The following is a 16,701-nucleotide window of genomic DNA, read 5'->3' as shown; positions in this document are numbered from 1 at the left end:
TTGCATCTGAGGGGCGGGGCCAGGCCGGGGTCAGTCAGCACTAGAAAGCGGTGTCAATCGCTATTGGTCACTTGAATGACAAGTTTACAGGTAAGACGGGGGCGAGGGATTCGGGTGAGGCTCGCGCTTGGTTGTTGAGCGTTTGTTTGCCTGACCCGCATTTTATTGGAGACGTTGCTACATCCGGCCGGTTTCCAACTTGAGGATGTCTCCGTGTTCAGTTTATCCGGGAGCTGCTTGAAGGAAGGGCGCAGCTCCCGTCCCGTGGAATCGAGCGCAGTTTGCTATAAGCCTCGTGTGTGTCCGGTAACGGGGCAATTGCAGGAATCGTGATGCCCAGGTTTATGAAGGGGACTTGCACGTGCACTCTATGTCCCCGCACTATACGCCTTTGAATCTGTAAATGCAAGACCTTTATGTGCCCTATACTTTATTTTACTGCTATTGTGATTTTGAATATAGAATTTTCCCTTTTAACCGCTTGAAAGATAATTTCATAAAGCATTCCCTGTACGAGGAATGTTCTACTTGTGGGTATATATTCATATTCAAGTACGTATGCACTTTTAAGAGGGCAGCCTGCTTAGGAGGCAACTTTTCAAAATTCTTGGGGGTGCTAAGCCTGATGGAAATAACCCCGCCCTGGACACCTACAAGGAATTTTCTCAATATTGGGGGTGCTCAAGCACTCACAGAGTTGGCTCCTATGGCAGCCTGTAGGTGTTTCCTGGTTAGAGGTGTTGTATACCTCTGTATTTTATTCTCAAAGATGCAGTTACCCGCATAAGAGTACATGCAAATTGTTACACATGATTCAAGGCAGGTGCAGCGTTGTGTGAGAGCGTCAGTGCATTGCTGTGGTTTATTGAAGAATCCTGTTCTATATAACTTGTTTCTATAAAACAGAAGAGTGGGCTGATTTTTTAATTATCATCACTCTTTTATAAAATTGCTTTCCACATGTAATATTTTGGCAACATATTAGGCCAGTAAAGTTAGGGGAATTAATGGATGTTCTGGATGAGAGGATGCAGGTATTAACTGCTGTCTCAGTCTAGTAACCTCTACAAAGTCTTTAAAATTCAACAGTTGTGCACTTATTCTTTAATAAAACTAGGTAAAATGTCTCTGAGCCTTAAACAACTGAATACAGAGATGAATTTAAGAAACCTGAAATTTTATTTTGTAGAAAGGTTTTGTTTTCCTTGGGTGAATACAGCCTGTAATCATTTTATTTCAGGCTGAACAAACTAAGGGCCCTGCTTTTTGCACGTGCTAACCATATAGATGCTATAATATTCCTATGAGCATCTACGTGGTTAGCACGTACTAAAAACTCTCACATGCGCCTTTGTAAACAGGGCCCTTAGTTTGGCCTGAAATCTCTCTTGGCTGATTTTCTGTTATTGGATTCTTTGTAGACAATTAAATACTTTTTTATTTGACCAGAGTAAAAATTTGCCAAGATTGTTACTGTACAAGAGTTTTTCAGGTATCACAGTTTTCATCCTTGCTCATACAAAAACACAGAATTCAGCTTTAATAGTTTGAGTTTCTTACGCTTTCTAATTTTCAAAACAGGTTTGTCAAGAAGAAAGTTTCTCTGAGTGCAATTTGTTTGTTATAATATTCAATATCAAAATGAGCTGTCGGTGAGAAGTGTTGGAGGTGTCAGCGGAAGGTGGCCGGATTGAAGAAGTCATGCTTGCTTTGCTTCATACCATTCTCCAACAGAGCAATGGGAAATCCCACTACAGTAGGGACCTATTCCATTGGAACAGTGGGAACACCAAACATGGATTGTGATTTTGAATTTACTTATGTAAGAGTGTCATTAAGATCTTTAAAGGCTATACCAATGATGATTAGTTTGCCTTGTGGGACAGGAGATGGATGGTGCAAGGGTGTCCAGGAAATCTAGACTGCCCCTACTTGACTGACTGTACATTTGTCCATTAGATTGTAAGCTCTTTGAGCAGGGACTGTCCTTCTATGTTAACTTGTACAGCGCTGCGTAACCCTAGTAGCGCTTTAGAAATGTTAAATAGTAGTAGTAAGACATCTGTCCATTTTAGTAGCTGTCCTCTGAACTGACTCCATCCTGTTTCTATCTTTCTGAAGATTTTGGTCTGCAGAATTGTACACAGGACTCAAGTGAGGTCTCATTAGAAACTTATACAGAGGCACTCTCACCTCCTTTTTCCTACTGGCTGCTGCTTTCGCTTTGCAGCCAAGCATCCTTCTGCTCACCAAGTCCCAGAAGTACTTCACCCCCTATACTGTACCACTCCCTTGGGTTTTGTAGCCCAAATGCATGACTCATTTTTCAGCATTAAACATTAGCTGCCAAATTCTAGACCAGTGGTAAACAACTTCGGTCCTTAAAGGCTGCAACCCAATTGGGTTTTCAGGATTTCCCCAATGAATATGTATAAAATCTGTTTGCATACAGTGTAGGCATTTCATGCATATTCATTGGAGAAAACCTGACTGGGTTGTGGCCCTTGAGAATCAAGGTGGCCCATCCCTGTTCTAGACCAGTCTTCAAGCTTCACTAGATCCCTCCCCATACCATCAGAAGTGTTTACCCTATTGCAGATTTTGGTATCATCCAGAGGCAAACCTTACCAGGAATGGGACTTGATATACCACCTTTCTGTGGTTACAATCAAAGCAGTTTACATACTATATACAGGTACTTATTTTGTACCTGGGGTGATGGAGGTTAAGTGACTTGCCAGTCCTCCTTTAATATCACTCACCAAAACTTTAAAAGAGCTGGACCAAGGACTGGTGCCTGTGCCACACCACTGGTAATGTCCGTTACCTCATAGGAAACTTGTTTACTGCTACTGTTTGTCTCCTTCCACTTAACCAGTTTCTAACCCAGTCATTCACTATAGGGCTCATACCAAAGGCACTCAGTTTATTTATAAGTCACCTATGTGGAACCACGTCAAAGGCTTTGCTAAAATCTAAGTATGCTGCCTTGGCACCATTGGATTCTAAAACTATACTCTGCTTTAGAAACATTTCCATTAATTTATTCACCACAGAAGTCAGACTAACTGGCCACCAATGCAATGCACATCCACTTCTTACCCCTCATCCCGCTATCCAGTCAACCATATATTTATTCACAGAACTATATACACCAAATGTCTTGGTGTCCAACAATGAATGTTTTCTCCCACTGTCTCTTTCCAATGTTTCTAAGTTGATGTCCCATTGTTATATGCCCAATGATATTCGAATGTTTTGCACAACCCTGTTCCATGTAATCCATAACCTAGTTGTAACCAATGTATCTCTATTATTCATATCTTATTGTAAGCCACACTGAGCCCGCAAATAGGTGGGAAAATGTGGGATACAAATGCAATAAATAATAATAGTTCCTCTTTTGTGGAGAGGGACCACATATGCTTTTCTCTAGTCCTCTGGGACCACTCCCAACTCTAAAACAGAGAAAAATGAAGGCAGACTAAGACCATATGGCCTATCCAGGCTTCCCATCCATGCCGTCTGCTATCCCTTCCTCTCCCTTAGAGATCCTCTGTACCTGGCCTTTCTTGAATTAAGATAGTTATCATCACCACCTCCTCTGGACTTAATGGGCACTATTTTTAAACTTGTATGTTCCATTGATTTACAGAAGATTGGAACTGGTCCACCAAAAAAAACAAATCTCTCATAGGTACTTGATACCACTTCTGGTAAATGTTATAAATACCTCCTCTGTTCAATCTAGTGATCCCCAACCTCTTGAAACCTCCCTGATTCCTAGCAGCACAAAGTGTTGGCTGCAACTGAAAGCCAAACTATATATCCCTTTTTCCCCGACCCCCATTAACCTCCTCACCTCCCTCCACACCCCCTGCAAATGCTTTGTGAATGGTTAACCATTTCCTGTAGCCACTTTCCTCTGTCATCCAGGGTGTGTGTATGTATATTCCATTCCAGCGTCCTGAGTCTGTTCTTAGAAGAGCCTCATCTAGTTCCCACTCCTTTGATTTTGTTTCAGACATTAAGCAGTTTTTGTGAAAAAAATACTGCTTAAAAAGGTCCTTAAACTGAAGGACTTCCGTTTGAATATTATTGTAAAGTTTGTATGACTTAGAGGCATAGTTACTAAAGTGGGCTACCATTAAAACATGTTATTTTACTGTTAACCTGTTATTAATAAGCATCTCATTGCATAAAGTGAGACCTGTGATTGGCATGATTTGTGGTAAAGTAACACGTCTTAAAGGTAGCCCATGTTAGTAAGCTTGCTCCTTAGAGTAATGTTATTTTGAGCAACACTTGTTGAAGGTTAGTGTTTTTCCTGTTAAGGAGTTTTCTCTTATATTGTACAACCAGTTTTCTTCTCTTCAGCAATTTTACATATTGGGAGTGTCCCCATGTTATTGGGCAACCCCAGAGAGGTTAGATTAGTGGGCTGAGAACCAAGGGAACCTGGTTCAAATCCCACTGCTGCTGCTTGTGATTTTGGGCAAGTTACTTAACCCTCTGTTGTCTCAGATTGTGAACCCTCCAGGGACAGAAGCTGAACACACACCATTTTGATAGTCTGCAGGTTTGCAGGCAGTATATAAGAAATTATAAATAGAGGGGAGAGGGTGCTTGTATGCATGTCACTGTGTCCTAGGCCTTCAGCCTTGTTGTTTAAATGGTTAATTAACAGTTTAACTTTTTCTATAATATTCTCGGAAAATATTATGAAGAAATGGGGGAAGATTTCTCCTTTTGGAAAGACATTCTAGATGTTATGGGGAGGAGTGGTGGGAGGGTTTCTTATTCGTTGTTGTTATTGGAGGGTAGCAGCTTATGATGTTACAAAATTAACACTTGTTATTAATTTTATGTAAAGAGATGCTTCCAGTTGTGCTTGAAAATAAAGTTATAAAAAAAATATATATTTATATCTGCAGCCCTCCTGCTACTTGTGGAAGTTGAAGCTCGTAAGGTGTTTTCCGAGCTGTAAACCCATGAATGAGAATAGCACAGCAGAAAGTTTATTTTTGAAAAATAGGGGGAAAAATACTTACTTTTTCTTCTGTAAATATATAATTATTTTTCAAAGTTATATAAGAATGAGGATAAAATTTATGGCAAGTTCTTTAAATAATTTTGGGCCCTGTTTACTAAGGCGTGTTAGTACTTTTAGTGTGCGCTAACCATTAGGACGTGCTATGTAGGCGCCCACAATATTCCTATGGGCGCCTACACAACACGCGCTAATTTTGTGCACGCGCTAAAAACGCTAGCGCACCTTAGTAAACAGGGCCCTTTATTTTTGATACTGTGACAAAATCAGTCTGACCACTGAAATGTAACTTTTGTAATTTTCTAAGCCGCAGTGTGCCTGCTTATGTGGGAAAATACGGGGTATAAATAAATAAAACAACATAAGCGTAAATGAGGGCAGCTTCTGTTTCAACAGCTACAGACTTCATTGAGTAAAACATTGAAATCTATGTCGTATGTATCCACTGCTGCTTGTCTACAGCTCTGCAGTAAAATAGGTGTGCAGTGTTTTCACCTAACTTGCAGCTTGCATGTCTTAGTCTCACGCTTAAGTCACAATTTGAAAAAAGGAAAGTGAGAAAAATACACTTAAAGCAGCCTGGGCAAGGACCTCTGTACGTTATGTACTATTTTATCCAATGTGGACATATTTTGTTAAATGGTGCTAGTCCTCCCCACCATCTCTTGCATGGTCTCTCCCTCTCCCCAGCTCTTACAGATTTCTGGTTTGGTCAAAGATTGGATACGCTGGGTCTGAGGAGCTAAGAGTTTCATCACGGACTCTGTGTGCCTTGTTAGATTACGGCACAGACATCTACCGTCTTGGGTGAAGTGGTGGCCTTTTCTTGTGTGAATCCATCCCCAAAGCCCACAGTCTGCACCAGTTCCGGCTCTCTGTCACACATGGGGCAGAGCTGATTGCGCACAGCTGCAGATCTCATCCATACAATGAGGTTCCAGCGCTCACCACTTGAGATGGGAAGGGCCCCGTGTCTCTGCTGCCCTCGGTGAAGCAAGCCCTGAGTTACCACGTGTTCCACTTCTGTGTAACGCCTTTCATTATCTGGAACCTGAAGCAAAGAGGATAAAATAGCACAGCGTCAGCCAGTAACATGCATGGTCACTCAAGGCTTCCAGTACAATTATCAGGCAGCTCAGGATGTGGCACATTTACTCCTGGTTTTACTGGCACGAGGAATGGGCAGCCAGAAAATTTTCATTGTGTTGTTTCCCATGTCATTTAGGGAACTGTTTGTTTTGTTCAGGGGTCCCTTCCCCCGCCATTTGTCATCATGGGAGGTAACAAAATTTTAAGGCCCCCACACACCAAGAGCAGAAAAAAAAATTATTCCCCTTGCCCCCCCCCCCCCCCCCAACACACACAGGCCCCACCTGAAAATCCACAATGGATCTGTTGGGACAGGAGTGATACCAGTTTGCTACTACCCATGGTCGCCATATTGGATGTGGTTCAGCCATGAATTTTCTCAGTACTACTACAGTGATTCCTATTGGTACCACGAGATTAGTGAAAGGTTGTGGTCACCATATTGGAGGCGACTGTGGCCAATGTCGGAAGTGAATGGACTATTGCTCCTTCCCCAACAGGCTCTTATCTGCAGAAAAAAAAGAGCTCTCACAGGTCAATAAATCTTCAGAGAAGTAGCAATACACAAAGGACAGCCATCATTTCAAACTTTAAAAATCAAAACCAAGATCTTAAAGTAGATTTGCCATAATATAGGAGGACAATGTAGATGCACCAAAACTGAAGAAATGTTCAAAACGCACCTGGTCAGCCTTAGGCACTACTCAAATTTGCATCTTGGCGATTCTTTAGAGGCTGACCGAATATTGGTTGCAGTTACAGTGCCAAAACTGGCCCAAAATCCTTTTTCTGCCCAGTTTCAGCCGAAAAACTACAGTCATGGTTTCAGTTTTGGCCAAAACTGGCCATGTGTTTTCAGTGGAAAGTGGAAGCTAAAAATTGGTGCTTTGTCCTGTTTGTTTGTCTCCCTCCCTCTCCCCCCCCCCCCCCCCAAAAAAAAAAAAAAAAAAAACAGGAGTTGATCCTCAGGTCTATCTTACAAACCCTGGTGGTTTAGGGGTGTAATCAGGGCAGGAGTGATCCCCAGTCACTCCTGCTTACGCTGGCTTTTCTCTCAAAATGGCTGCCATGACCCCTGACCTCTAGTGGTAATTTCACGAGACTGTTGCCAAAGGTCACGGCAGCCATTTTGAGAGTTCAGCTGACATGGGAAAGAGCAATTGGGGATCACTCCTGCCCTGAATAAAACCACTAGACCAGTGCCCCCTTTCGCATTGGAAGGAGGAAGCGTTTCAGCCTAGGACCAAATGCGTCGGCAGCCAGGTACTAAAGAAAGAATATAGTTCAGAGTCCGTCACTGATTCTGGGAGGCCTACCACCCACAGACTGTTTCTGCAGGCCCTGTTCTGATCTTCAAGCTGGGTTCGAAGTTCAGCTGTTTCCTTCTGCAAAGCACCCAGCTGTGTAAGGACTTGCAGTGCTTCATCTTCTCGATCAGAGATAGGTGCTCAACCTCTGTGATCTGTCACGAATGTTAGTCAAATTTTTCATTTATCTCATCTACTGTTTACTGCAGCTGTTTAAGTGATCTTCCAATACTGCCGCGTGACAGCCCTGGAAATTTCCTGTGCCCATTCTCCCATGGGTGTGTGTACTGTTGCAGCTACCTCTGCAATTTTGAATATTTTAACCCCAGTTTGCTCCAAGGTGTTTGCCGATTTTTCGTGGGCATGCCACTTGGTCGCCAATTTGCAAGCACCAGTTTCTTCCCTGGCACTGCAAGCTTCACTTCCAGCACGTTTTATAGCAAGAATTTCCAAAATTAGAGGTTTTTTAAGCAGATATAGAGCAGGTCTTCCATAGAGCCCCAGACAAATGCTGCTTGCTAAGAGGCATCATATGACCCTGATATATTGACCTTGACTAATTTTTCAGAGCATATAGTCCTTGCATTCAACATCAATGGTCTTTTTTTATTCTGGATTGTGCATTAGGCTGGTACAATGTCCACAGTGTAGACCAGTGTCTGGACTCCTTTGCCCTGATTTGGTAAGAATCTATATCATGCTTGTCCTTAATCAGTTTTCTAACTAATACAAAATGGGAACATCTTAATGCTACTTTCTCTTGTTACCTGTACACAGTTTGGATAAACATAAAAAAATGGTAATCATGATTTTTTTTTTTTACAAGTTCTCACAAAGTTCCTGCGTCAGAGGATATTTAACTACAGCTGTATTGACTTGGGAACCTAAACCTGCCAGACTTGTTGAAAAGTCCTTGTTAAAGTGGCTTTCCCAATTATCAGCTTGTGCTTGCAGTTCCTGGGACTGGAGGCTAATAATCTCCTGTGGGTTTAGCAGAGGGCTGGCAACTGCAAGCTCCGACAGCCTCCAGTGGACCTCATTGGTTCACATTCACACAACCAATCTTTAGCTTTCGGTTTCAGCTGAAACCAAGCGAAGCTGCAGTTTGTGTTTCGGCCAAAAGAATTTAGGCGGTTTTGGTGGGGAAGCAGTTTCAGCCAAAACTGGGAAAAAAAAAAAAAAAAGCAGTTTCGGTCGGCTGTACTTTTGGTACTTGAGACTACGTTGTCAAGGACTCAGGCATCTGCCTTTTTTGTAACTGCACTGTCAGTTTGGAATGCTTTGTCAGAGGTTTTGAGAGTGGGAGCGTAACTAGTTACGTTTCTGTACGCAGCTGAAGGCTCATCTATTTAGATGCTTTTTGGTCATGAAGTTTTTGAAAGGAGGAGTTGTGCAATATTATTTATTCGGGATAGAATAGGATATGTTACTCTCTAGTTCTGCTGCAGTTTTTGTGCTGTGTGTGTTGGAATTTTAATATGTAAGTTTGTAATGTTTGTAACTCGCCTTGAATCAAAATTGATAACACTGGACAGCCAAGAAATTGAAAAGATGGGTCCTTGACCAAATAAGACCTGAATTCTCACTAGAAGTTCACATGACTAGACTGAAGCTCACGTATTTTGGCCACATTATGCAATGGCCAGAGTACCTAGAAAAAGCAATTACGCTAGGAAAGGTTAAAGGAAAAAGAAAACGTGGAAGACCAGCAATAAGATGAAGTGGCACAATCTCAGCAACAATGAAGGCTCCATTAAAAATCCTCCATACACACTCAGGTCAAGATGGTTTCTTATTCTGTGATGGGATGGGTGGTTGTTTGTTGTTAGGGGAGAGGGGATTGGGAGACGATGTGTTAAATAAAAATTGGTCACTGTTGTATTAATTCAGAGTAAGCACTCAAAACTGTACAAGTGACTTTAATAAACTAAAATAATATTTAAAAAAAATCCTCCATACACAAACAGGACATTCTGCAGAAAGTCAACTCTATATGGTTGGCTTCAACTTGACAGCAATTAATCAAAGTTTCACTGTTCTCCACTCAGATTATCTTAGCTGAATGTGCAGTTTACAAATCCAATTAAATAAATAAATAAATAGATAAGATCATGAGGGCACTTCCACTTTTAGTATTTTGAAGGGCAAAAGATTGAGCATGAAGTACAACTTCATTTCTTGTACTTACTCCCATAACAGTCTTTCCAAGTATGCAATACAGAATTCAGCTAGAAAACACCACTAGTTACCTGTTTCATGTCCGAGAAATACAGGTTTCCATCTGTGAATTCCTTCCCCAGGCACACATTCAGTGTCACTTCTGCATTGTCGTAATGGCAGCTCAAATCCAGGTCTTCCTGCATGGAGTACTTCACCACAAAGGCTTTGTGGCTGTTGAGGCAGCCTCCACCACAGTCAGGGTACAACAGGGATGTCAGAGGCTGTAGGTATCTCTCGCGTAGTGGGGTAACAAAGGTCTCATCAAACCCTAGCTCGTTTAGTAAGACCTAGGACGCACAAAAGAGCAGATGGACAAGGAAAGCTATTTGAATAAGTAACATTGTAACTGTGTGACTAAGGGGCTCATTTTCAAAGCACATAGACTTACAAAGTTCCATACGTAAGTCTAAATCCTTTGGAAATACGCCTCTAAGTTATATACCTTAGGGTCTTGTTTTCAGATGTACCTTATTTTGATTCTACCAAGAATCCTTTCCACCTCCCTCTTCATTCATACAGTCTGAGATTACCATAATCCCTTCCTACCCCATAATTATTCATTGTGTTTGGCCGGCCTTTAGGCATCTCGGACTGTTCAAAATTCTCCAGTTCTTCCATTAATTCATTGCAGTATTCTGGAACAAACACTGGAAGGCAATAGATTCTCTTATCTAAAAAAATATATATACAGGGTGATTGGGGGAGGGAAAAAGGGAACACCTAGATCTTGTCATCTGTTTTAACAGCATAGTTTAAGCAAATTTAGGTAATTTGTACCAAAATGATTAAGCAATACTTTGCATAACTGAAGAACTCACTACTTACTTTTTCCACCATGCAAAAGTGACATCAGTGAGATGTCATTGTTTACACAAACTGTAAAAATGGTGTTTACTTAGCAGTTTTTACGACAAACTAAACAGTACAGCGAGAAACAACTTACTGCTGAATTTCTCACAAAGAACTGGACAGTGGGGGGCTTAAATACGTTTCTGGAAAAAAAACGATGAAACTGGTACAACAAAACTTTGGAAGCGCAGTGACTGCATGGGAAGAATTAGATCAATGTATGTAGGATAGACACTGAAGTAAGAGGCGTATACATCTTCACGCTTGTGCATCTGCTCAGGAAGGACATTTTGAACAAACTCTCTTATTTACTTTGTAGGAGTAGCTCTGTGTTTGTTACTAATCGAAAAAGGTCACATAACTTTTTGCTGAATGCATGCTTCTTTCCAATTAAAGGGTACGTGACAACAGCATTAGAGTACAGTAATGTGTATTGTTATCGTTTTATTTTCAATACATATCTGCATGTTTACTGATATTTTTACTTTAAATTTCTGCATAGTAATGTGTATATATTTTATTTTGCTCTGTTAAATAAAATATAATTTAAAGGCAAAGTTAGAAAAGGAATTCATTGAGTACTTTCAAAATGTGCTCCTGTACTAGATGGTGAAGAGCTGGGTGCTAGGATATGATTTGCAGTTTGCTAAATGTTTGCACTGGCAATTATAGTTGACCATCTTATGTATCTACACAAAAAGAGGCCCCTTCTTTCATGCTTCACTTTCAGGTGACTGAAATTTAGGGTTATAGTAATAACAGATAACTTAAAAAAAAATCCCCACTAACAAGTTATACATTAGTATGCGCTGTTGCTGTGCCCATAGGAAGAACATGGTGCACGATAACATTTAGTAAAAGAGCCCCTTAGACTGAGCAATATCATTATTTTAATGTCCCTGTAGTTCTAGCTGTATAATCTCTACTATAATAAAAAGCACCTCCAACGTTCTGAAGCTGACTCCGTGGCTTCACTGAAGTGAAGGGTTCGTAAGGTTCGTCAGTCTGACGCCATCTCTCTCGGCCCCACCCTCACGTCAAAACGTGATGACGTCGAGGGCGGCGGACCTATCAGAGGCGCGAGGGCGGGGCCGAGAGAGATGGTGACTTTTGGCGGTACGGGTGATAGGTGTATGTACATATATTTAATATCCAATTTAATGACATGAAGTGCATGGAGCATTTATATGCCATCCACATTACCTGATACGGATTGAATGCGTCTCAGCAGGCCTTCCAAGTCCGCTTCTGGAGATGTACAGAACTTAACAGTTTCCAAAAACTCCGGAGCCAAGAATGTATCCTAGGGGGTGGAAAACAACCCATCCAGAATCTTTTCTACTTCACCAGAAAATGGACTTCTAATTGAAAATCTGTTTAGCCAATAAATCTGAAGATACTATTATTTCAGCATATCTTTCTACCATTTTTACAAGCCCAGTTACAACAAACATTTGTTTTTTTAATCTCAGATTCTCTTTAATAATTCTTCATTTAGTATGAAAGTGTTACTGCAGAGCACCTGTGGGGAATTTTCAGTCTGATTACAGTGAACCCCCAGAACAGGGCCTACCAGACCTGTCCTGGGGACCCCAAAGCCAGCTGGGTTTCAAGATATCTACACTGAATATGTATGAGGTAAATGTGAACAGACTTGGTTTTCAGTCTATGCAACTATATTTATGTTTTATTCCAGAACTTGATATACCGCCTTTACTTAAAACAAGGTCAAAGCGGTTTACATAAAATAATATTTAAAAGAGTCAAGAAAAATCAGAAAAAAACTCCATTAAAACAGGAAATAACCCATTCACACAGACCATACGGCAAGAAAATGATCACTCAAGGACAGAATTGAAAGCAAGTTTAAAGAAATGGCGCTTCAGGAACAACTTGAACTTTGGCAGAGAAAGCTTGTTCCAAAGATTGGGGGCAAGAAAAGAAGAATGCAGAGGAACTGGTGGATTCATAGTGGGCCTGTCTGGAGTTTGGGAGGACTAAATGGTGGGCATCAAGGGAATGGACAGGGGTGTAAGGGATAATAGCTGAGGAAAGATTGGGAGGGTAGCCAGCATGGAGGACCTTATGGGCAAGGCAAAGGATTCTAAACCTTGCTTGGTAGAACAGAGGGAGCCATGGCAAAGACAAAAGGGGGTAACAGGATCAAATTGCTTGGCTTTCATTAGAAGACAAACAGCGGAATTTTGCAAGGTTTGGAGCCGCTGCCAATGGGTTTGAGTAATAACTCCATAAAACAGTGTTACAGTAATTTAATGCGAAATGATGATGTTTGAGAAGTCCTGCTGCAGACAATTTTTGTATAAACATGTGCATCTGTATCATTCTTAAACCTCACAGACGTACTTACGTGTAAAACATACACTTTGGGATGTAATGGTCTGTAACACTTAGCAATGATTTCTTTTCTTTCCATGGACTCCTGAGCCAACAACTGCCTTCTCTGGACTTCCTTTTCTATCTAAAAGAAGACACATACAATTTTATAATGAGTGCTCCTTAGTGGGGTCTACTGAAAGAACTGATATGTGTTCATAGTAACTTCTGGAACTTCAAAGATGGGTAATTTGTCGATCGGGGAAAGGCAGGGAAAGTGTCACACCATAGCGCTCTGCAGACTCTGTATCACAGTGCCACTGACTAGATTTCTGTCTCAGCCTTTGGCAGAGGGCAGCTGGAGCAGCCTGAACACTTCAGAAGGGAGTGGAATCATCCAAGGAAATGACTGCAGAATCATGGGGCCTTTCATTACAAGATCTCCCATAAGGGCTTTAAAAAGGTGACCTCATGAGATGGAGGACTCATAGCCTCATTTATCTGCCTTGCTATTCAACTGCTCCTGACTTATGCAAATGAGGTACCTCAGTGAGTCACTGCACATAGTCCTATATCCATCTGCATCCCCTAAGGGCTGCTCCAGGCCACCAAGACCATTGCAGAAGCATTCATGTAACAGCCCAAATCAGATCCTTGTGGATTGTGCTACACACCTTGTCACTGATAGGAAAAGGAGTTGCTATGTTTCACAAGAACAATCTTGAACTGAGGGAGTGTGAGGACCACCCTGATGCTTGGATGCCAGGAGACTGAGCCCTATGGTGAAGAGGAGTTCACTGGATTGCACTGGCTGTGGCGCAGTAGAAGGCAAATTTCCCAACAGCTGTTTCACTGCATACCACTGCTGCTTTATACATGGATATACTTGTGCCTATGTGTAGAATATCTCCTCTTACACTACTTTACTACAATTTTGTCACATAACTCCCTCATAAAAAATTGTATGTGTGCCAATCATGTATGTGTACTTTGAAATCTGATTAAGACATACCTTTTCCAGCACACTTTTAAACTGATCACTGTTACGGCAGCCACGATTTTTTAAAACCTAGCCATAAAAATAAACATTTGCATAGTTTGAGTGACAGGTCATTCATTTGGGATCTTCAGTCACAGCACAGGGGCTGCATTTAACCCCGAAACATTACTGGCTAGAATTACCATACAAAGTTAAGGAGTGGTTTTATATTTTCTTGTACTGTGAGAGAAATAAAGTAGAGTTGTCAGTCACCTTTCATCCACCTTCCCCCTCTTCATCTACCAAAAGGTTTTGATTTAACAAGGAATTTTGACCACAGGTGAAGTCAATCTTTGAGAAAAACTGAGCACAAAGCAAACAGCTCCTGACCTAGGGGGAGCCAGCTCTACTTCCTGACACCCATCTTTGGATGCTTTTTGGTGACTGCATTGCTCCTTTCAAATGGAAGAATGCAGGACAACAAACAGCACCGTGCACTGTTACCTTAAGCTCAAAATCAAAAAGTGACCTACTCGGGAACAATGGACTTGAACCAGTATCTGCAATGATATCTGAACAGTCCCAGGACACGAAGAAACAGCATTCTTGGATGGTCAGGCCACAGTTTCCCTATCAAGGAATCAAATGCTATGGGCTCCAGAATGTTTAGGGATTTAAAAAAGAGCCAAAGGCTGCGGACACAGAGTTTCCCTTGTCCTGTTACCTTTGCCTTTTATGTATACTACAGAATTCAGGACCAGCGTTAGAAGGATGCAAAGAGAGTAGTGCTGGCCACAGTGCTACACAGGACTCCAAGCCTGCCTAAATCTGTATGAAAATCCTTAGCAGGCACAAGAGGCACAGAGAAGACAGTGCCTTCTCCAGGGCATCAGTGTGCAGCTCTGGGGTATGGGGGACATAATCTGTTAGGCACTGTCTGCAAATAGAATCAGTCCAAGCATGTACTGTTGCTTTGGCTGCAAAAAAAAAAAAAAAATACATTTTTAATTGCACCTATTTAAGTGAGTTTTCTTTTATAACTGTTTTCATTAATAGTCACTAATGCTTGCTACTGAATAGCTGTTAAGCCAGCTACTGGTAAGACAGCTGGCACTTTGCTTAACAACGAACACTGGGATAATCCCTATTTACCTTCTTCCGCCTCACCAATTTCCAAAGGGTGACTTGACTACTACGTAAGTTTACAACTGAATAGTCACTGCGAGGCTGAGCCAGCCCTGTGCCTTTGTGCTGGTCCCTGCTTCACAGACCTGCTATTCCCCGAGTACAATAAAACAAGTGAAAGTATGGTCTGACTCTACCGTTTCGTAGTCTCTTCTGAACTGCTGCTCGTGCAGGTATCGGACGTGCACCTTATAATCCTCCAGGAAGATGTTTTCTCTATAAAAGCAGGCACAGACATAGAAGGTTTTACTCTGGGAGGGACAGGCTTCAGGGCTCGGGGTCTTGGCCATGCTGTTTTGCAGGATAGGTTATTCCAGCCCTTGAAATAAGCCACAAATGCCTAAATTCTCATCTGTAGTGACCTGCTTTCACGCTACGTCTCTCCATAGCCTCTGTCCCCCAAGGGACCGGCAACAATTTTGTATTCCGGAATAAAATGAACACTGATCAAATACAAATACGGGACGGTGTAAAAGCCAGATCTGCGGGATCCTCGGGATCTATTAAGTACTACCTTAAGAGTGGGGCGCTTCTTTGTTTTGTCGGCCGCTTCTTTATTTTGACGGGCACCTGCTTCTTAAAGTTTTTTGATGGAATCCGGGAAGATCCCGAGGATCCCGCTGTATCCGTTTTTTACCTCTTGCCTACAAATACGGACCTTCAAAAAAAAACAGCAACACAAAACAAGGACCAATATTAGATGCAAAACAAGACTGTGAGCATTATAGGAGGATATCCACTATCTCGTAAATCAGAATGCAGTGCTTACAGCTGCAATCCCTGGCCCCTAGCTAGTGCTTAACTAAGTGATGGCTGGGCCTTCCCAAATATCTAAAAACTACAAAATTAGTCATCGACAGAGTATCAGAAGTTAGAAAATAAGGGAACTTATTTAAAGAAAGTTGCATATGAAGTCAGAAAGGTGCTTGACTATTACCTCAGCTAGGGTAAGAGTGGAATCCTGCTATTCTATGGTAATTACACCTTACTTTAATAGTAATCAATAGAAATAAAACAAAATAAAACATGGAAAAGAAAGTAAGATGATAACTTTTTTATTGGACATATTACATTTCTTGATTAGCTTTCGAAGGTTGCCCTTCTTCGTCAGATCGGAAATAAGCAAATATTGGTAGATGACAGTATATATGAGTGAAACATCAAATCATTCCAGTGACAGTCTAACAGGATGGGGGTGGATCAAGAAATGTATTATGTCCAATAAAAAAGGTATCATGTTATTTTCTTTTCCATGTTTTATTTCTATTGATTATCTTTAAAAGTGGACTAACACGGCTACCACACCTCTCTACTTTAATAGTGAAATAAATGGGCCACAGCTCACAACACATTTAATCACAACCAAAAAACCTACACCCCTGCAGCATTCTCCACCCAGAAAACATTTTTATTTATTTCTGACATTTTTATCCCACATTATCCCAAACAAGACTGAGTTCAATGTGGCTCACAAGCAACACATATTGATAGAAGGAAACAATCCAATAACTTACACAATATGAAATTATTTAGCATTGGCAGAATTCTAATGCACATAGAAGCAAAACTGGAAAATAATTCCTCTTTATCACAACCCTACTGTCCGGCCCGGTGGACAACTCCTGACTTACTCCTTTAAGCAAGCCCTGCACTTCCATGGCCAGCAGGTATCAATTCTTGAACTTTGG

The 16,701-nt window shown here is 41.4% G+C and overlaps 1 protein-coding gene across 2 annotated transcripts; it reads right to left on the bottom strand.

Moving 5' to 3' along the window:
* Positions 1-5,422: 5,422 nt before the first annotated feature.
* OGFOD2 (2-oxoglutarate and iron dependent oxygenase domain containing 2) lies at positions 5,423-15,454 on the bottom strand. 2 transcript variants are annotated; one of them, XM_030217297.1, is made up of 7 exons: positions 15,151-15,454; positions 13,862-13,918; positions 12,884-12,994; positions 11,719-11,818; positions 10,213-10,313; positions 9,696-9,953; positions 5,423-6,101 (listed from the first exon to the last, which is right to left on the bottom strand). In XM_030217297.1, exons 1-7 carry the CDS (start codon positions 15,301-15,303, stop codon positions 5,826-5,828), a joined length of 1,056 nt encoding a protein of 351 aa, XP_030073157.1. In that variant the 5' UTR covers positions 15,304-15,454; the 3' UTR covers positions 5,423-5,825. The 2 variants fall into 2 exon arrangements, with proteins under 2 accessions (XP_030073157.1, XP_030073156.1); XM_030217296.1 differs by having other exon boundaries at positions 10,213-10,337; positions 15,151-15,452.
* Between the last annotated feature and the right edge of the window lie 1,247 nt (positions 15,455-16,701).

The sequence above is a fragment of the Microcaecilia unicolor genome, chromosome 11 (genome assembly GCF_901765095.1).
Source record: "Microcaecilia unicolor chromosome 11, aMicUni1.1, whole genome shotgun sequence".
Lineage (NCBI taxonomy): Eukaryota > Metazoa > Chordata > Amphibia > Gymnophiona > Siphonopidae > Microcaecilia > Microcaecilia unicolor.
Note: the sequence above shows the minus strand (reverse complement) of the source record. Positions and strands in the feature narration are given on the sequence as shown.

Coding starts and splice junctions, on each gene's coding strand:
- OGFOD2 (XM_030217296.1), bottom strand. CDS start 15,303: ATGGCCAAGACCCCGAGCCCTGAAGCCTGTCCCTCCCAGAGTAAAACC. Junction 12,995..13,861: donor TTAAAAGTGTGCTGGAAAAG/GTATGTCTTAAT, acceptor GTCTTCTTTTAG/ATAGAAAAGGAAGTCCAGAG. Junction 6,102..9,695: donor ATTTCTCGGACATGAAACAG/GTAACTAGTGGT, acceptor TCTTTGCTTCAG/GTTCCAGATAATGAAAGGCG.